The sequence below is a fragment of the Diabrotica virgifera genome, chromosome 1, assembly GCF_917563875.1.
Source record: "Diabrotica virgifera virgifera chromosome 1, PGI_DIABVI_V3a".
NCBI lineage: Eukaryota > Metazoa > Arthropoda > Insecta > Coleoptera > Chrysomelidae > Diabrotica > Diabrotica virgifera.
In genome coordinates, this window is record NC_065443.1 from 306,790,986 (window position 1) to 306,813,587 (window position 22,602).

Here is a 22,602-nt window from a genome sequence, read left to right on the forward strand (position 1 = left end):
ATTGTTCTTAATATATTTGCTTAAGTTGTTGTTAGTTCTGAAAGCTGGTGTTATTCCTTTCTTTTTTATATATCTGGCTATCTTTGTTGTTATCTTGCCAGTATATGTGAGAGAGCAGAAGGTACTGGGTTCTTTCTGTGGTGGTGGATACACTAATTTCAGGGCTTTCTTATGGAGTTTTTGGTTTAAAATTTTGTTAACTGTTTGTTCGTTATAGCCGTTGTTTGCTGCTATTTGTTTAATGATGTTTAGTTCTATCTCGAAGTTATTTTTTGTCATGGGAATTTCTGTCAGTCTATGTATCATGCTGTGGTAGGCTGCTAATTTGTGTTGTGTAGGATGGGATGATGAATTGTGTATAGTTGTGTCAGTATGGGTCGGTTTATGATATACGGAGAACTCATGTTTGTTGTGTAGTCTGGAAATCGTTACATCTAGAAAGTTTATGGATTTATTCTGTTCTGTTTCTATTGTAAACTCAATATTATTATGAAGTGAATTAATATATGATAGAAATTGGTCAAGTTAACATCAATTATGTACTGGGTAAAAATTGTTATTAAATTTATAAATAGAACACCCTCTAACTCAGTAACGAGGCACATTTTATATAAGTGATTTGGGTTAAATCTTAATATTTTGAGGTCTAGAATCTACAACTCAGAGATTGAACATTCTTAATGAATCACCCTGTATATTTTTGTTTTCATATATTTTTCTTTTCTATTTAAAAAAAAAATTTCAAAAGGTTTTAAAACTGCTTTCTTGTTACATGTCTAATGTCGATATCGTCTCATACAAATTTTCCAAAAGTTTGTTTAGAAAAATTGAAGTTAGTTCTAAGAAAATATAGCCAATTGTATGGCAGCACAGCTCGTTCAGAAGCAATAGCCTTCTTCAGGCTATTGCCCACACAATCCTACATTCACCTCCGGATCACCTCCATGCTCTATCTCCAGCAGATTTTAAATCGTCCTTTAGGTTGTCTTGATACCTAAGCATCGGGTCTTTCTCTGGCTCATCATTGTCCCTTCGGCCCTCTTCGGTCAAAAACTGAAAAGACGTGAATTTTACAACGTCATATCCTCCGAAATTGCGCCACAAACCTTGCCTCCTTTATTCCTCCATATATTCTTCTTAGGATTTTTTGCTCGAATTCTTTAAAAAGTTCTTTGTCCTTGTGTGTAACTGATCTTCCTTGACTATGCCTTTGAGATGTGGTGCTGGAGAAGAATGCTGCGCATACCTTGGACAGCTCATAGCACAAACGTTTCCATTCTAAACCAACTCAATATTAAAAAAAAGGTGTCCACAATATGTCTGCAACGAATTCTGCAATTCTTTGGTCACGTGGTTCGCAGAGGTGACGACAGCTTGGAGAGATTAATTGTTTCTGGAAACGTTCCGGGGAGAAGATCAAGAGGACGATCACCAACTAGATGGTCTGACCAAATAAAGCATTCAGCTGGAAACTCATTCTGCGAAGCTCTTAGAGCAGCTGAAGATAGAGACCAATGGAGAAACATTGTTAGGAATATTGGAAGAAATCACGATCCTCAATAATGGGGAAACGACAAGACAGAGTAACTGATCTCGTAGCTGCTCCATATGTTAACACTGGTTTTTTTAGTGTTTAATAGACCATGAGTTTAATTCTTCTGCGTAGTATTGAGGCCATCTCTCTGCTCAAGCCATAGATTTTAATTTCTTCGCAGACGTTGTTATCTTAAGTCAACAGCGAGCCTATGTATATGCAGGTGTTCACACCTTCCAGTTCTAAATCGTCAGTTATTATTAGGTGTAGGTATTCCGGGGAGAAGATCAACAGGACGATCACCAACTAGATGGTCTAACCAAATAAAGCATTCAGCTGGAAACTCATTCTGCGGAGCTCTTAGAGCAGCTGAAGATAGAGACCAATGGAGAAACATTGTTAGGAATATTGGAAGAAATCACGATCCTCAGTAATGGGGAAACGACAAGAGAGAGAGAGTAAGTATTCTAGGTGTAAGAAGAGTGTACCAACAAATCTAAAGAAAAGGGGTATTCAACAGTTGTATTCTACCAGTTGTGACTTATGGAATGGAGACCGTGACACTTACAGAGCTGTCAGCCATTAGATTAAGAACAACACAGAGCTCAATCGAACGAGCTATGTTAGGAGTATCTCTGAGAGAACATATACGAAACGAGGACGTGCGAAGCAGGAGGAAAGTGGAAGATATAATTGGAAGAATTGCGCAAATGAAATGGAACTGGATAGGACACGTGGCACGGCAAAACAACGACATGTTTACGAGAAACATTGTACATTGTAGACCACGCGAATACAATCATAGTAGAAGAAGACCACAAAAACGATGGCTAGACGACATCAAAGCCAAAGTAGGGAGAAACTGGCATCAAATTGCACAAAACAAAGAAGAGTGGAGAGCTCGTGGAGAGGTCTTTGTCAAGGAGTGGATGCAAACAGGCTGAAGAAGAAGAGATTTTAGGTGTCTGATTGCTTGATCTAGTACAAAACACATTTTTTTTTTCAAAAATGAATAACCATTTTCAATTTGGTTGCAACACGAAAGGAGCCGTTCTAGTATTACGTAACGCAGGTTAGGGGGGGTTTAAAAATCTTCAAAAATTGCGTTACGCATTAGTTAAACTCCCATAAGAGTGCGTTACGTAGGGAAGGGAAGGTTAAAAATCTTCAAAAATCGCATCGTTACGTAATATTTGAACGCTCCCAAACTACACCCGCATCAATATTCCAGTCCAATTAGAGAGTGCAGCAAGCACCTCTACCGGTTTCGAAACTTATTAGTCTCTCATCAGGAGGCACATATGTTGCTCTCTCTGACCCAACTAGGACAAACCCTGGCGTGAAGTCACGGATTGCAACGAACGAAATGTAAGTGATGCCCTAACGGCAACTGCTATCAAAAAACTAAGTTTTCAATCTAATAGCACATAAAACAACATCCAAAAATTCTATTCTACAACCTACATCAAGTTTTTTTTATTTAGCTTAAATGCCCCGACAACTAAGGCCACTGGCATGGTACAGTTGATTTCGCAATCAGGTTATAGTGTAATGTGTAGTGTGTGTATTGAGTAAATGTCTTGTTACTTCGTAAAGTCGACTTCATTGTCTTTGTAAAGAGACGCTAATTTTATCCGAGTGAGTACCGATCCCACAAGGATAGAAATTATTTTTATTTATTAATTTTTAATAAATAAAAATTTCCCACCCAACCATATACATAGGATTTGAACTCACAATCCTTAGATCCGGAGGTGGGCTCTCTTACTACTGAGCCATAGAGGGATCAACATACAAATTTGGTCTTTTGGGCATTTATATTTAGTCCCATGTGCAGATTCCTTAACGGCCGGAATTAATCGGTTAGAGACTGTGTGGACCTAGCTATGACGTCCATGTAATCTGCATAACCGACAACTTGCACAGATTTGTTCATGATGTCAATTGTATTGGGAAAGGCAAATTCTCATTGAATTTATTAATTTTCTAAAAGATTCTGTACAAGAATAGATTGTCCTAAGAAAATAAAGCCATTGATATTTGGGAAGGCAAATTAATTTAGTATACATACAATATTGTTTGGAAAATTACCAGTAAAAAATAAAAATGAAAAAGATCCATTATTATTTTAACATTAATTATTATATGTAATTAATTTTCCACAAATCTAATCCTATATTTTATAGCCCTGGCTCCCGCGTACCAAAAAATGCTGATTAATAGCAAGCTGAAAATTTGTTAATAGTTTAACGGTGTCTAGTCGTACAAACTTTGATGTATGGGAACACTGGAACAGGGTTAATTATGAAACGTGATTTTAATTGTGAAACGTGTCATCCTGACAAGTTTATGATTGTGAAAAGTGGCAGGTTGTTTTTAAGTTTATTTAATAGCGAACTTTACATAATATATGAAAAACTTTTTGTCCGGCAAATATATTGGGCGTTTTAATAAGTCCGATACGTAGAAAATTTCAAATGGCAGGAATTATGTTGGTGATAAATGGCAGTCTGATTTTTGCATGAGAGTTTAATGAAAGGGTAACCAATCAATTGGAAGTTTGTCCGACAAAATACATGGGACGTTTTCGTAGTCTGACGTTAGAAACCTGTAACCTGTTCCACAATTAAAACTTCCCCTGTTCCAGTGTTCCCCTTCATCAAAGTTTGTCCGACTAGACACCGTTAAGCTATTTACAAATTTTTAGCTTGCTATTAACTAACTTTTTTTGGTACGCGGGATCCAGGCCTATTAGAGTAATCAATTAATGAAACCCAAAATTTTTATATATACAATTATTGAAAATAGTACGGGTGGATAATGATTACTCTTTTATAACGTTGTATTAAGCTTTTAAATTAGTAATTAATTTTCATAATTAAAGGGATTCAATTGTAAGTATAGTTGAACGGTTTTAGAATTTGAGTATCCAGTTATCCTGATTAATTGTTGATCGCTTTGTCCTGATTTTGCTCTATAGATTTAGTGCTAGATCGATTTAAATGTTTCGTAATTTTAGCAGAAAAGCTCCTGTGATTAAATGAACGTGGGTGTGCCTTGCAGTTTATTCAATAATTATTCTCAAGAGTAAATTTTATTGCAAGATTTGGTTCGTGCATTTTTGTTGCAACATTATTAAGAGCAAACAGTAGCGATCAACAGGTAGCAACAAACGCGTTCCAAGATTGCGGCTCTAATTTTGAATATTTTGTCGAGATATTTGGCACACATATTCGTAATATAATAAAGAATGGCGGTACAGAGCCCAATTTGAGAAATATGTTAGTATGTGGAAATTACTCCATAACTAAATAAAATATTGAAGGAAGGAGCCTGTACCGCCATTAAGAAAGACAAAAAAATACACTTTCTTCAAATAAACTTTTTTATCCTGTGCCTAGATTTTGTGTCACATTAGAACTACTAAAAATCGATTTTTTTTATAGCAAGAAATCGAACGTCACTGACTTGGCAACATTTGCGCCTATGTGTATAAAAATTATTGTTTTTGATAGTAGAAACGTCACTGTCAGTGTCGAATTACCGACGCACTGTTGTCTCACTTTTGAAAGTTCGCAGAACTTTCGCAATCTTGGACCGCGTTTGTTGCTACCTGTTGATCGCTACTGTGTGCTCTTAAAAAAGCCTTTTAACCCTTATGCTACTGGCATTTATATTTACTCATATTTTAAACTAAGGAACACGTTTCCATCCTCAATCTACTTTCGTGTTCCTAGGTAGGTAAATATATGAATTAAATCTATTAAGCTAATCTTACACTTATTATCTTATTAAAAAGAGTAAGGGAGTAAGAAGTGCTGCGCAACCCCAAAAGGTATAAGGTAAATAACCTTGGACTTGCCCAAAAATGCAGCCGAAGAGTCAAGCGCAGAAGTAGAGCACAGAAATTGAAAATGAAGAAGACATTAATGATGAAGCAGGAGCAGCGGCAGACGAAGAGAGTTTGACGTGAACTAGCAAAGATGGAACTTTACGCAAATTCCCTGGGAATAGGACGTCAGCGAAACATTTGTGATCAAACAAATTTTAAAATCGCTAGTTATACCTGAAATGTGCGATTGAGAAATCAACATAAAAAGTTAACAAATAACAGAAGACTACGATACTAAAGAGATAACAAAATTTCAGAATGCTGACAATAGGTCACAGGAAAAAACTTCAAGCTCATCACTATATAAGAATTAGAAGTTCTGTAAGTTTACTGAATAAGAATGAATTCCGGGAGTTGTTATCGAAGTTGGGTTACATAAATCAAATAGGGTACATGTAACTGAATTGCAGAAATTAAATACTCCGCCACTGGTTTGTGCTGTTAGGTATCGAGATCAGCTTCAGTTATTGTTCAGGATTATTCGTTTTGATGACTATCGAACACTATCTGAACGACAAGCAATAGTTAAAGCTGCTCCAATTTGTGACATAAGACCATGTTCAACAGTAATTTGAAATCAGGTACAAGATTTTTGTATAACTGTAGATGAGAAGCTATACAAAGTGTATAAATGTTTAATCAAAAAGCCTGCAAAATATGAAATTAAGATTATTTGGGCATGTGACGTACAAAATGCGTTTCGGTGACACGGACAATTATATACATGAAAGCCACCAGGTGGCGAAAGGAAAGTAAATGTTGGGAAAAACATGGTTTTGGTCTTGATAAAAATCCATACAAAGGATCAGGTAGAAACATAACTACGGACAATTTTTTCACTGCACTAAACTTGACCAATATAAAGAATTCTTGGTTTTAGTACATTCTTTCACGGTTTTTGCTGTGAATTTTAAAGAACCACTTGGATTGGTATGAAATTTGGCATACGCATATCTAACATGTCAAAGAAAAAAGTGATATCGTGCCGATGTGTGCTTTTGCCCTGGGGATGAATTTCATCCCATTTCGGGGGTGAAAAAATATATGTCCAAGATAAATCCCGAAATGAATAAACTGACTAATTTTAAGCAACTTTTGTTCAATAGAGTTTTTAGTAGAATATGTTCATTTTTAAACAAAATAACCACGTTTTTAGACGGTTTTTCGCAAATAACTCAAAACATAAGCATTTTGTCGAAAAAAATATATATAGGTGTATATATTAGATCCACTGTATATATTAGGTCTCTATACCTTGCAAAAGCAGAGTTATAGCTAATGAAAAATAGGTTCATATTCGAAACATTCCAAATAGAATAATTCAATGTGAAATATCCAAATAATGAAGCATTCTTGGGGAAAACACATTACAACTTTTTTAAAGTGTTTAAATAAAAGCTTTATTTCTGTTTTTATAAAAAAAATTTCTAGCGTCAAATGTAAACAAGTTTCGCTCAAAATAAAGTTGGTCCCTTTTGTTTTGGCAAAAAAAATTAGGAAGATCACCCCCAATTAGCAACTTAAATGAAATTGATCGTTACCGCTTCACAAGTTACTTTAATTATACTGTGCTTATGTTGTGTTTATATTATCTGTAAGTTGCATCGAATTAAAGTGCTTATTTTAAAAAAAATTTGGTTTTAAAGTAAAATTTTTAAAAATATCAGTTTTGAAAAAAGCGCTTTTTTTCAAAATAACTTAAAAATTGTTAGAGATACCAAAAATCTTAAACAACAAAAAAAAAATCGCCTTTACTTTTCTGAATATTTTTTATTCTTTTGGTTTTCTGTAAGACAAAAATTGGTTAAGATTCGTTGTTTCTAAATTTGCATACACTCGTGATAAGTAACTCGTTCAAGCCATTTTAACTACAGCTCTTTCAAAAATAAGGACTTTGAACCAATGAAACTTACAAATCAAATGGACAATACAATGTATTGTCGTGCTAAGCCCAAAGGCGGTAACTGATTTTTTATCGAAAATGAGATTGTTGTATTTCTAGGGTAGAACAGGGTATTTAGAATATATTTACAAAGTTTTTGGAGTTGCAGAAGTATTATAATGGGTATCTAGAATATATTTACAAAGTCTTTGGAGTTGTAGAAGCATTATAATATAATGAAACCTACCTAGAAATACAAAAATCTCATTTTCGATAAAAAATCAGTTACCGCCTTTGGGCTTAGCACGGCACAGGAATAATAAACTTGTGAATTGCTAACAATTAAGTCCATTTGAAATGCTGATTAAGGGGTGATTTTTCCGATTTCTTACCAAAAAAGGGACCAACTTTATTTTGAGCGTAACTCGTTTACTTTTATGCTAAAAAAAATTTTTAAAAAACAAAAATAAGCATTTTTTTAAACAGTTTAAAAAAGTTAAAATAAGTTTTCCCCATAAAAGTGCTTCGTTTTTTGGTTATGGGAAGTTAAAATATTCGATTTGGAATTTGACGAATATGAACCTATTCTTCATTAGCTATAACTCTGCTTCTACTATGTATTGTAGTGACCTATTAATTATATACACCATGTGTTTGACTTTTTTATGTGCTATATTTTTGATAAGAATTTTTTTCGACCAAATACTTTCTTTTTGAGTTATTTGCAAAAAACCGTCTGAAAACGTGGTTATTTTGTAGAAATATTAACATATTCACTCGCAAATAAATCGAAAAGTATTAACTTGGTAAAAAACCTTTATAGAACAAAAGTTGCTTAGAGTTAGTCATTTTATTTATTTCGAACATATATTTTTCGTGAAACTCACCCCTAGGGCAAAAGCACACATCGGTACAATATCACTTTTTTTCTTTGACTTTTAAGCTATGTGTATGCCAAATTTCATATTAGTCCAAGCGGTTTTTTAAAATTTAGAGGTTTTGCAATATTTTACCTTTAAAGAACGTACTATTTATAACATAGTTGATACACTGAACAAAAAACCAGCGACTTCTTCCACAAAATATACAACTTTCAAAAACTCGAAACATTTGTTTGAGTAATTTTGCATTATAAAAAAGAGGTCATACTTTGCTCTTAGGTTCCCAAAAAACACACCAGAAATATGAAACATATCATCTGCAAAACCAGAACTGATTGTTCAACCAAAGGTGGATTAAATTATTGTCGAATTGTTGTCGAAATATACATACTATTATAGACGAGGCAAAGAAGCATTAAATCTAGGAATTTTGTGCAGTAAGATGAATCGTCATGCAACTTTTTGCATTCGATTCGTGAGAGTGTCAGGCAATTTTGTGAACTAAATTGATCTCCGGCAAAAAATTTTTGCATGAGAAAAAGCATCTTTAAAATGCGTCTCGAAGAAATGGAAAATAAAAAAATTAGGACTCAGGAAATATTGACGGAAATGAGTTAAATTTTTATAATTAAGGGTTTTGGAGGTCACTGAACACGAATTTCATGACGGCGATGGGCTCCGTGGTACCTGGTGCCCAAGGTGGGACTCGTCGCCTGGGACGACCGAATAATTCCCGGGACGTTCGAATAATTCTCGAAATGAAGATTGGATCGAAAAATTGAAAAATATGTTTTCAATATTTTTCAAGAAACTATCGAATGACACTAAACACGATCACCCCACTTCACCCCCTTGAGGTGGGGTGGGGGCAACTTTAAAATCTTAAATAGAAACCCCATTTATTATTGTAGATTTGGATTTCTTACGTAAAAGTAAGCAACTCTTATTCGAGACATTTTTTAGAATTGTGGATAGATGGCGCTATAATCGGAAAAAACGATTTTTTTCGTGATACCATAGGTAAATTATAGAAACGGTCTAATATCTCAAAAATACACTTCCAAATAAAAAACCAAAAATACGTCTTTTATATTTTTTAAAAACCTATCGAATAACATAAAACATGACCCTCCACTCCACCCCCTGGAGGTGGGGCGGGGTGTAACTTTAACATCTTAAATAGGAGCCCCCATTTTTTATTGCAGATTTTAATTCCTTACGTAAAAATATGTAACTTTTATTCGAGACATTTTTTCGAATTATGGATAGATGGCGCTATAATCGGAATAACAATATTTTTTATTAGCGCCATCTATTAACAATTCTAAAAAATGTTTCGAATAAATATTAATTATTTTTTCATGAGGATTCCAAATCTGCAATAAAACATGGGGATTCCCATTTAAGGTTTTAAAGCTAACCCCCACCCCACCTCCACGGGGTGGAGTGGAGAGTCGTGTTTGATGTTATTCAATAGGTTCTTGAAAAATATTAAATACGTATTTTTGGTCTTTTATTTGGAAGTGTATTTCTCGAGATATTAGACCGTTTCTATAATTTACCTATGGTATCACGATAATTAACTCATTTTTTCCGATCATTGCGCCATCTATCCATAATTCGAAAAAAACTCTCGAATAAAACTTGCTTATTTTTACGTAAGCAATCCAAATCTGTAATAACAAGTGGGCGTTTCCGTTTAAGATTTTAAAACTACCTCCACCCCACCTCCAGGGGATGGAGAGGGGGGTCATCTTTAGTGCCATTCGATATAATTTTGAAAAATATTAAACGCGTATTTTTCAGTTTTTCGATCCAATCTTCATTTCACGAATTATTCGATCGTCCCGCGAATATTTCCTCAGTTCTAAATTTTTCATTTTCCATCTCTTCGAGATGCAATTTTAAAATGCATTTTCTCATGCACAAAAATTTTTGCCGAAGATCAATTTAGTTCACAAAATTGCTTGACACTCTCTCGAATCAAATGCAAAAAGTTGCATGACGATTCATCTAACTGCACAAAATTCCTAGGTTTTGGGCTTTTTAGTGCTTCGTTGCTTCGTCTATTAAGCGAGGATCCCGAACATTGGCTACAGGAATCTTTTTCAACATGCTCAAACGTGTCAACTCTACTTGCCCTATATATTTCATATATGGATCATATTGTTAAATTACACAAGACCTTTAGTGTCTGTCACTCAAACTAAATAAACTAAATCAATTTGATTTTGTAATATTATCGAAATTTAATAAGTAATATTATTGACGAGACCAGGGACCTCATAACACCTAATATTATTATTGAGTATTCCCCTTTCCAATAAAATCAGTAAAACTGTAATAATAAGACTTTGAGTAAAATCCTTTATGACCATTCAACATATTGATCCTATCCAAGCTTCTAATAAATGTAAAACAATTCTCCCATCCCTCATTTTTAAATACTCATTAAATGCTATGCCTCATCCTACATAAAAGTTAAGTTCAAAGAACATTTCTAATACTCCTTGTTTTATTTGACCAGAAAGTGGATGGAGCGACGGGAAAGTGGCAATAAAAGCCAGCTCAAGTATGCAATACGAAGCAATTAAGAGGAAACATATATAAGTCTTTCTTATTTGTGGTTATGGCGTACCGAAGGCAAGCACTCGAACTGGTGAAACATGTATTATGAGAACAGATATTAGGAAATACTAGAACATATTTTATAAGTAATTTAGTGAGATTATTATATATATATATATATATATATATATATATATATATATATATATATATATATATATTATGCTCTGTATTTTCTCTCTGTTATGAGATTGATCAGCATCTCATTAATTCGATTAATTAATTAATTATTTTAATTGCTCCTCATGAAAACAAAACCAAATTTAATAAAACTTATTTGTTGCTTATTTTATCCAGGACAAAACAAGAAAAATAAATATAATCAAAACCATATAAATTGTATAACTACTATTTATTTATATACTATACCATAAATATACGATCCAAAATGTATGCTAAACTTTATTCTGTTGTAAAAATTTTTTATCTAATAAAAAAACTTTAATTCTACTATTTCCTTTTTTTAACCAAAATTCATTTAAATGAGTCGGTATACTGTTCTTATTATTATATAAAAAAAACAAAATTTAATTTTCACTTTTTAAATAGATTATTTATATCTTCTATGAATTTATGAATGAATAAATTATGCTGTAAAACTGTTAAACTTTAAGACAAAAAACAAATATGGTATGTAATATAAAACAACTCTCTCTTTTCACAAATAATCTGAATAACCTTTTCTATCTTCTTTACTTCTTCTCATGGATTGTGTTGTCCTTGGTTCTCCCACAACGTGCTCCTCTGCTGCTGCGACTGTCCTTCTCTTTCAAACTGTCACAAACAAAAACAGCACTCGCTCGAATTCTCTCCTCAATTAAATCTCTGACTCGATACAAGCAATATCATTCTTTATAATTCCAAGATTTCATCTCTCAGCTCGATATCTCGTGCAAGTTTATATAAACCTCGTTCTCGGCTACTCGTTCCAGACAGAAACTGGAGTCTATTCGGACACAAGGAGTTTGTACTTCTCGATTTGATCACGATTTCGTCTCAAATACGAATCTGCTTCCACGGCCACCAAATTAACCACTTTACACAAAAATACTACTTTCGAACTGGACTGGTTGCTTCCGATCTTAATTACACAGTGAATTCTTTTTACCTCATCATCAACCACTCTATTCTCCCTCCATCGATCTCCTCGCCAATCACAAGCATTCTCCATACATCATATCCCTACTTTTTTTCTTAAGAACAAATAGTATTGTATACAAATTTTATATCTTGTCAATTTCCAGGAGATATTAAAATTAAATTTTACTGACATTCTAGAAAAACCCTCTATTCTAAACTAAACAAATTGTTTACAATCGTTTTTTTCTACGAAACTATTTAGAAACATGGTCTATTGTCCACTTCAAAGCGACATATTACCTTTCTAAAACTACCGTTTTATAGTTCATTGTTTCGAAATGTATTAATCCGTTCGTAGAAACTTTACCACTAGACTTCCACTCTTCCACGAAACACTGCTTACGGCTAAATTATTTCATTTACAAATTTTGGTCATATACAGGACGATGAAAATATACTATCTCGTGGTCTTTGACATAAAATTAATTCTCTAAATTCTCCCCATAAAAATTATTGAACAATATATATGTATATTGAAGAATTTTAATAAAATATTAAAGAAATTTTAGTACGGTTGCTATTATTTATACTTTAATATAACACGGATGTAGAAGCTGAAAACTGACATCAAGAGCATAGCACTTTATATTCATTTGAAGCTCCAGAATATTATCACATAATATGTCATAAAATAAATTGAGATTAGTCATGCTCGCATTCTATCGTGATTATTTTGTACCATGACCTTTTTTGGTGGCTTAATTTTTATATTTTTTAAGCTTGTATGCACAAAGCAATTTAAAAAGTGATTTAAACGTACGCTATATCTCTGACGTTTAAGAAAATTAGAACTCCAAAAACACAGTAAAAGTATAATTTTCAATAAATGCAGCAAAGAATAATATTTGTAATTATATGCCACAGAAAACGATAACTCAAAACACGACCCCCATGGTGATGGGGTAGGGGTTTACTTTAAAATTTTAAATAGGAGGCACCATTTTTTATTGCAGATTTGCATTCCTCATGTAAAAATAAATAAATTTTATTCGAGACATTTTTTGAATTATGGATAGATGCACTATAATCAGAAAAAACAATTGTTGGAAATGAAAAATTAAATAAAAAAATGGAAATACCCCCACTTTATGGAAAACTTGACTTAATTTGTTTTGGTTTTAAGACCTACTCTTCACAGCCCAATAGGTCCCCATAACGCTCGAGTAACTGCAAATTTAGTATACATTCCTCCCTTACTATTAATAATTTTATTATTTATTTTAGATTCAATACAGAAATCCAAAATAAAAAAATATGACCAGTTTTGATAATCTTATCAACATTAATATCACAAGAGAGTGAGGATAAATTGATAATAATGCGACAGTTTTTCAAAAACTTGTTGCCTGGCAATATGCACAAGGGCCCCGAGGGCAAGAGTGTTTACTGCCGAATGGAAACAAGGTTGGGAACAAAATTGGAGCATTATTTTCTTATTTATTTTTAACATCGTCTGATATTCGACAGATTATTTTTTAATACTTACATATAAAATTCAAGTCTTTGTACAAAAACATTCTGTGAAATTTATCATATCTAATGTTTTTCAACTTGTCAAAGTGAACAGCACAATTTAGCCAATATTTAGATGAAGATATCAATAAAATATCTTTTAGATATCAATAAATTACAGTTTTATTCATGAAATATTCTTTTCAAAGTACAGTAAAACCTCGATATAACGGACTAATTGGGGGGACAGGATGTCCGTTAAAACCGAAAGTCCGTTATATAAAAATAGGTTAAAAATCAATGATTTTTTTTTTAAAATATGTACTGTATCTAGAAACAGTGTATGTTAAAAAAGGAATCTAGTTTTATTTGCTACTATTCACTGATCCGTGGGTTGAATGAGCGATGTATTTTTTGGGAGAATTACACAATTAAAGTTGCCATCTTGTGAATGACAAATATTTTCAGGGAGATAAGCAGGAGTGTGGTATAAAATGAATAAACATATCACCTTTTCGGTGGCATTTTCAGTTTCTTCTCTTGAAATTTTCTCACTGCAGGTACAAATTCTTTAAAATCCAATTTTTGAAAATATCTGTGGTGATCCATGCCTTATTAGAGCTATAATATGAAACGGGCAGATGATGCATTATATCTTTGACCACTCTAGGTATACGAGATTTGTCAACAATTATAATAGCAGTCAATCCATGCGATCTATCGGGATTAGCATAAAGCAGTGCCGAGATCCTGTCATTGCTGATTTTTCTTTCAGAATTCGATTTTTCATATTTTTTTTGCATTAATTCTTTTACATTTGATCGGATTTTGTGTCCGTTATATCCGAAGTCCGTTAAATAGAGGTCCGTTGTATCGAGGTTTTACTGTACACTCGACACTTAGAATTCCCGAGTTTTATTGTCCTCGTGATAATTTGACATTAGGTGCAGAACTAAAAGTTTATTATGGTTTATTTTCTTAAAGCTAGTTGTCAACTGGCTGAAGCGAAGAAGACAAGAGGGAATTCAAAAACTTACAATTCACGACCCCGTCTGTTTAGCTGGTAAATTCCAGTTTAGTAAAGTAAACTTGGAATTTACCAGCTGAATTTACCAGACGAGGTCGTGAATTGTAAGTTTTTGAATTTTCTTTTGTCTTCTTCGCTTCAGCATCCATCTGGCTTGCAATTTTTAGAAGCCATGGAGGTGTTACCAGGAAATGGTCCAATAAGTTTTCAATTAAATATCTTTTAGAAAGATTTTGAATATTTTTATTAGGTTGAAAACTTTAAAACTTTAAAAATAATTTTAATTTACTTTCCCTTTAAATGATTTCTAAAGGTCGCGTCATATTATAATGCACATCGCGTTTTCGGCACGTAGCGTTTGCAGACCGGCAATCGGACTGCCCATTCACATTTTCATACATAGAACGTTTCCGTTGGTTTCAGTTTGGTGCGGTGCAGATGTGTTTATTGTCACAACACATGCTTACATGACAAATTGCCTCGAAAACTACTTTTTAAATAAGACCTGGCAGTATCGTCGCCCCGGCTAGCGAAATTATACCGATTCGATATTTTTAAACAAACTTACTCAAAAAGAAGTCCTTATAACATATCCACAGCGTGCCGGGCGGTACCGTGGTCGAAAAATTGTTTAAACATTTTTTTTAAACAAATTCACAAAAATATTTTTTTCATTTCGAGCAATATTTTTTTAGATAAACTGGGTCGTTCTGGGCAAAAAAGGTCTCTTGTCATTTTTCTCTAAAATTCATTGTTGTCGAGTTACATGCGATTAAAAATTTGAAAAATGCGAAAAGGCCATTTTCAAGGCTTAATAACTCGATTAAAAGTATTATTATGAATTTCAATAAGTAACCAAAGCAAGTTTCAAACCCCTTCTTCAAGGTCCCAAAGATATTTTTGTCATTATTTTACTACAAAGTTGTTATTTTTAGTTATTAACAATTATCGCTATAGTCCAACTGTATCGTCGCCCCCGTTAGCGAAACTATTTCGATTAGATTTTTTTGCACAAACTTACTCAAAAAGAGTCCTTATAACAAACACATCCACAGGGTGCCGGGCGGTGCCGTTGTCAAAAAATTGTTTTAACAATTCTTATTAAACAAATTCACAAAATAATTTTTTCATTACGAACGATTTTTTTTAGATAATTTGGGTTATTCTTAGCAAAAAACGTATCTTGCAAAATGCGGAAATGGCCATATAACTCGACAACAATCAATTTTAGAGAAAAATCACAAGAGACCTTTTTTGCCCAGAATAACTCAAATTATTATTACTTTGGGTTTAATTAAATTATTAATAAAAAATTATTTTTGTGAATTTGTTTAACAAAAATTGTTTAAACAATTTTTAGACCACGGCACCGCCCGGAACCCTGTTGATGTGTTATAAGGACCTCTTTTTGAGTAAGTTTGTGCAAAAAAATCTAATTTCGCTAACGGGGGCGACGATACAGTTGGACTATAGCGGTAATTGTTATAGTTAAAAATAACAGCTTTGTTATAAAATAATTACAAAAATCTCTTCAGGACCTTGAAGAAGTTGTTTAAAACTTGATTTGGTCACTTATTGAAATTCATAATAATAATTTTTAATCGAGTTATTAAGCCTTGAAAATAGCCATTTTCGCAATTTTAGAGAAAAATGACAAGAAACCTTTTTTGCTCAGAATTACCCAAATTATCTAAAAAAAATATTGCTCGAATGAAAAAATATTTTTGTGAATTTGTTTAAAAAAGATTGTTTAAACAATTTTTCGACCACGGCACCGCCTGGCACCCTGTGGATATGTTATAAGAACCTCTCTTTGAGTAAATTTGTGCAAAAAATCGAATCGGAATAATTTCGCTAGCGAGGGCGACGATACTGACTGGTCTAAATACTCTGTATCAAATTCAAAGAAATACCTAAATAAACAACGAGGGAAAAACGACCCGTAGCTGTCAACATCCGAAAAATATTGTTTTCGAATGAACCGAACGCAAACATAACGTGTTTTATACGCTACGTTACGTGTCTTATACGCACAATATGAATTGTTCAATTTAAAAACCATTAAATTATATTTTTCGCAAACTAAACGCTACGTGCCGAAAACGCGACGTGCATTATAATATGACGCGACCTTAATAATAATATATTCACTGGGATTTTTCCATTGATTTTAATTTATTCTCTGTTGTTCCAGATCGAAACACACCGATCCATCGACCACCAGATGACGAAGACTCGTTTCCTGTGATCCACGAGAGGGAGCTGCATTCTCTACATCGAAACATACCTGCCTTGAGAAGAAGGGACGTCGATACGGCAACGATAAAGCAGCATTATTACCCGGAAGGTTTGTAAATACAAGTTAAGGGTTATTTTTACGGGAGCTGGGCCGAGTGGGAGCAGATTTATCGACGCCTTTGTCATTTTTATTGCCGCCAGACACGAGTGGCTCTAACTTCGGTATTGACGTTGGAAGCAGATTGAAAATTATGAGGTAGTTGGCCACCTCGTAAAAAGTTTGACGAGATTATTGTGGACACGTGTATTTTATAGTAGATTTGCGATATCTTTTATAGTTTTCAATATACAAAAATTTCTAACATTGTTATTCACATGACAATTTTCATTCTATTAATTTTTCAATCCGAAAAAAAAACAAAGTACTTGGTAGTCAACAAACGCGAAATATTAAATACACGGTTGTTGGTTAACCACCAATAGTCCTGTCGCCAGAGGAGGTACAACGGCCTCCTTTATTCAGATGGACTTACCCAAGTTTTTTATGTATTTTGACCCGTAGCACACGAATTTTTTGGGTAACAGTTGATCTGAATGTCGATAAGATTGTCATAAACAAAGAACTTGAAAAAATAGATAACAGCGATTTCTCGCAAAACAAAACATTTTTTTTTTGTATTTTTTTGGGTCGGTCATTCTAAGCAAAAAATGTGACAAGTTTTTTCGTAGGATGCATAGTTTTCGAGATAAACGCGATTGAACTTTAAAAAAATCAAAAAATTGCAATTTTTGAACCCGAATAACTTTTGATTAAAAAAGAAAATAGCAATTATGTTTACCGCATTCGGAAGTTCATGTCAAATAATATCGGTTTTATTTATTTGCATTGCAAAAATTTATTTTTTTATTGTTAAACGAAGCTATAAACACATAGTGTTTGAGTGATGTTTTAAATGATCTCCCATTTAAAATCGAAAGAATAGGTAGAGTAGGTAAAAGTGCAAGCGAGGCAATTTATACGTAGCATGCATTAAAATGCATGTATTGTACCATGGGAAACACTATGTGTTTATAGCTTTGTTTAAGAATAAAACATAAATTTTTAGCAATGCAAATAATCAAAACCGATATAATTTGACTTGAACTTTCAGATATGATAAGCCGAATTACTATTCTCTGTTTTAGTCAAAAGTTATTCGGGTTCAAACATTGCAATTTTTCGATTTTTTTAAAGTTCAATCGCGTTTATCTAGAAAAATATGCATCCTACGAAAAAACTTGCGAGAACATGTTTTGCTTAGAATGACCCAAAAAAATGTTTTGTTTTGCCATAAATCACTATTATGTAATTCCTCAAGTTCTTTGTTTATAACAATTTTATCGACATCCGGCTCAACAACTGTTACCCAAAAAATTCGTGTTCTACGGGTCAAATACATAAAAAAAACCATAAGTAAGTCCATCTGAATAAAGAAGGCCGTTGTACCCCCTGGCGACAGGACTACAACCAATTTAGAGGATAAACAGCTTCACATACCTTGGTACCATAAACAGCCAATGGGACCAGTCTATTGAAATAAAACAACACATAGTTAAAGCATGATCAGCGTTACTATTAGCGATGAAGTCTCTTTTCAGAAATCACGATTTACCACAATATCTCTATCATCAGATGCTATGTATTTTCTTTATTATTAAACAGAATATAGGCCTGGAAAGTTTCTGAAGTTTCTTTAACCTTCCTATGACTAACCATTTTTTGTTACACGGATGACCAAGGGGGGAGGGGAATGACCCCAGGTCAAAAATGTCAAAAATAACAATTAACAAAAAATGAAGTTTTTTTTTATGGCATGGACTTTATGTCATTCAGCCAGTCACATGAGTATTAGTGTCATGTGTAGTGTGTATGTTGAGTAAGTGACTTGTTACTTTGCAAAGTCGACGTCATTAGCGTAAAACTACTTGGAATTACACATAATAGACGGTATTTTACTAAAGATTAACTTCAGAATATATTTTTTATTCGTAAAATATAGGGATTTTTTTTATTTTAAAATATGAGGATATCTAGAATAATATTAAAGTCAAATAAAAAAAATAATGAGTTAAAAATTGAAAATACTTTTGAATTTATTAAAGAAAAACCTACGCTGGGGTCCAAATTTCCCCCGCTTGGTCATCCGAAGGTTAAGAAAACTCGAAGTTTTCAAGATTTGGTATTACAGACTCATTTTGAGAATTTCATGGGTAAATCTGTTGAGGTCCTACCTAAAATAGGCAAGGAATGCGTTATTAACACAATCAAAGAGCTCAAATTAGATTATCTTGGCCACGTTATGAGGAATGAACATAGGTATGGCTTGTTACAACTTATTCTTCAGAATAGGAGCAGAATAATATCTTGGCTTCAAAACCTGAGAAAGTGGTTTAATACATCTACAACTGGACAATTCTGAATAGCAGAAAGCTCATAATTAGCGCCATCTATCCTTAATTCGAAAAAACCTCTCGACTAAAAGTTACTTATTTTTACGTAAGGAATCCAAATCTGCAATAAAAATGGTGGCTCCTATTTAAGATTTTAAAGTAACCCCCACCCCACTTGCGTGGGGTCTGTTTGGTGTCATTCAATAGATTTTTCAAAAATATTGAATACTTGTATTTTGCAGTTTTTCGATCTGATGTTCACTTCGCACGAAATATCACGGGGTTCCTATTTACAATTTTAAATTTACCCCCCCCCCCCCCCCCGCCTCAGTGGAGCATCGTGTTTTATTCGATAGTTATCATTCGATAGATATTGAACACGAATTTTTTAGTTTTTCGATATGACATTTACCTATTTCTCGAAATATTCGCTTTTTTCTTGTGAAACTTTGGGACCCACCCGTTTCTTTACGCCCCGCTGAAACCGTCAGATTCTTGAAATATACACTGTTCTGCATGTTCTAAACTTACCTTGTCTTAATCTGTCGATTTCGAGTTTTTCTAAGGGTACTTCTCTGTATTAAGAGCCAATATGGCAGACATACATTCACAGGGTACAAGGTTTCTCCCCAGGTGGTAATCTGACGCACTCGAGTAACTGCAAAAATCCCCGCTTAGACTCTCTTACTGTTAGAACAGCTGTAAATAATGAATAACCTTGATTATATCCAATATCCAATAGGAGAGAAACGGAAAAAATGGGAAGAAAATATAAATATTTGAAAGAAACAATAATTTAATAAATTGGTTACTTGCGACAAAATCAAAAAATCTATTATTATGCCTTCCACTCTTTACACCAAACACGGGCCGGGATAGTGTTATACACTTTCCCAACCATAAAAAATGCTACGTAATTTTAAACCTTATGTTCTTTTTTCAGGGGGTTGGGGTTGGTTGGTGTGTGGAGCTGCTTTCCTAGCCCACTTGCTGACGTCAGGGATACAACTTTCTTATGGTTTACTATATTTATATACCATGAAGTTTCTTCTAAAAAAGTATCAAGATCAAGAAATCTATATTATGGGAGCTGGTATGTATTTCTTCCTTACCTCTAACATGAGCTTACCTAGCGCTGTCTATGTTATCTACATTGATTTGAATAAGTTACAATAATTTTTAATTTATCTAGTACATCTTATGTCTTTAATAAAATTGATTTTTTAATGATATTTCCTTTTAACATATCAATTGTTTTACCGGTAACAGAAATTGGTGAGTCTTTGAATATACTTACGATAAGTGCAAAATATTAAAAAACAATGTATTAAAACACTAAAAATGAAATACCTATCCTTCAAACCTAGTACTATTTCAAAAAAACATTAAAAATAATTAGACATTAGGATAAGCTAGAAGTGACTAGTCATCTTAGCATAAAGGAAAAACAAAGAGGAAAATAATAGAAAAAACTAAAAGGGAAAAACCTCAGTAGTTTTAAAAAACTGTATACCAGAGTTTTAAAAAACTTATAGAGAAGTAAAACTTCGTGTGTAAAATGTTATATGTTTCATTAAAAAACTTTTAAAAAACGATACAAATGGATTATAAAAAATGCATAACGCTTTCGGCCTCATCAGACCATCATCAGTAAAACATTCTATTTTGTAGTTGAAACTAGCCTTCTTTCTGTTTATAAAAACCTTAGTGATACATGATTTTGATGTTATAATTAAATTTTGAAACGACACTAGGTCAATGTTAAAAGAATATTTGAAAGGGAAACATAGATGTTTCTTCTCTAAAAATGTAGGGTACTCATCTTTATGAATGATATAGACCAACTGAGACTTCATCGTAGTTTCAACTACCAGTAGAGTGTACACTGATCATAATCTGATAAGACCGAAAATGTTCTAGAATTTAAGAGAAAATGTTACTTTAAAAGAGGTCAGTGTTCTCAAGTCAAAGATAGTAATAGTAACAGTGATCCTCAAGGTTGTCTTATAAAGGGACAATTCTCAATCGTTGGCTGTACCATGGCTCACGTTTCACAAACGAGCAGTATCAAGCAGACCATGAGGAAGAACCAAAACCAGATGGGAGAACCATATTGGCGAGGACTTTAGGATTATGGGTGTTGGTTGGAAATGGGCACCATAAGCAAAAAGAGGAACTAATGGGGAAATATTGGTAGATGCCACGTGATACAACCAATTTTAAACAAAAATGTTAACGCGGACTGATTCCCCATAACCCGTGACAAATGGATCGGAAGAGCCCAAAGAGGGCGGCAATCACTCCGCTAAGGGTGCAAATGTTATGATGATGATGAATATGATGACTAGTGTTTCTCTATATTTCAATAAAGCATCTTGCTGTTCTACCTGTTTTTGTCAGTTTATATACATTCGGGGTGTATATATAGATTCGGGTTAGAAGGTACTGCGACGTTTTCCGACGTCCAATTGCCACCGCGTCCTATCAAGTTTCGTTTTTTTAGCTGCTCTTCTTAATGCATCCATTTCTGTGGCTTCTATTTTCTTATTTGATATTCTTTATGACGCCATGTTTCAGGTCCGTACAGCAGTGTGCTTTTATCATTGTGTCATATATTCTCAATTTTATTTGTTTTCCTACTTCAGTACTCCATAATATTCCATTTAGAGATTTAATTCATTTTCTGGCTCTATTTATTCTACAGTTTATATCTGCGTCATCCGTTCCTTGTTTGTTAAAATTTATTCCCAGGTATATAATCTTCACATTGTTTTATTGTTTCCATGTTCATTATTAGACCCCATTTTTCAAATTCCTCATTTAATTTTCGTGTCATGTACTCGAGATCCTCTTTGTTATTTGCACATATTACTTGATCATCGGCAAATTGGAGGGTATACAAGCAAGTGTCATCGTCTACCTGTATGCCCATTCCTATGCATTTCGATTTCCACTGGTGGAGAGATTTACCAACATAGATTTTAAAAAATGTCGGTGATATGCAGCACCTCTGTCGTAGGCCATTATTGACTCTGAATGGTTCCCATATTCTGTTGCCTAATTTTATCTGGGCTTCCTTTTTTTGTATATATTCTGAACAGCCTGTATGAGTGTATGATTGATTGAAGTTTCCTGGAGTACCTGCCATAGTTTCGAGATAGGGATGTTATCATATGCTTTTTCTAAATCTATAAATGTAAGGTGTGTTGATCTATCCCATGCTAGTTTCTTCTCTTTAATTTGTCTTAAGCAGAACACGTTGTCTGTGCAAGATCTACCAGCTCGAAACCAGCACTATTCTTTTTCTTCTTGGTTTTTATATTCTTCTTCGATCATATCTCTGATTATCTCTGATTATTCTTCCATATATATCCTACTCACAGTACTCGTTACTGATAGCCTTCGGTAGTAATTGCAGTCTTATTTATTGCCTTTTTTATGTATCGAAGTTATAAAAGCTGTTTCCCATTCCTATCGGATGTTTTCTCCATTGACGTA

General features: G+C 33.5%; 1 protein-coding gene across 1 annotated transcript in view; it reads left to right on the forward strand.

The window, feature by feature from the left end:
- LOC114333384 (monocarboxylate transporter 2-like) overlaps positions 1 to 22,602 on the forward strand; it is a 141,756-nt gene that overhangs the window by 59,364 nt on the left and 59,790 nt on the right. Inside the window, exons 2-3 of the mRNA XM_050641370.1 lie at positions 16,631 to 16,783; positions 20,048 to 20,197. Of these exons, the coding sequence (XP_050497327.1) occupies positions 16,631 to 16,783; positions 20,048 to 20,197 (303 nt within the window). The remainder of the gene's footprint in view (positions 1 to 16,630; positions 16,784 to 20,047; positions 20,198 to 22,602) is intronic.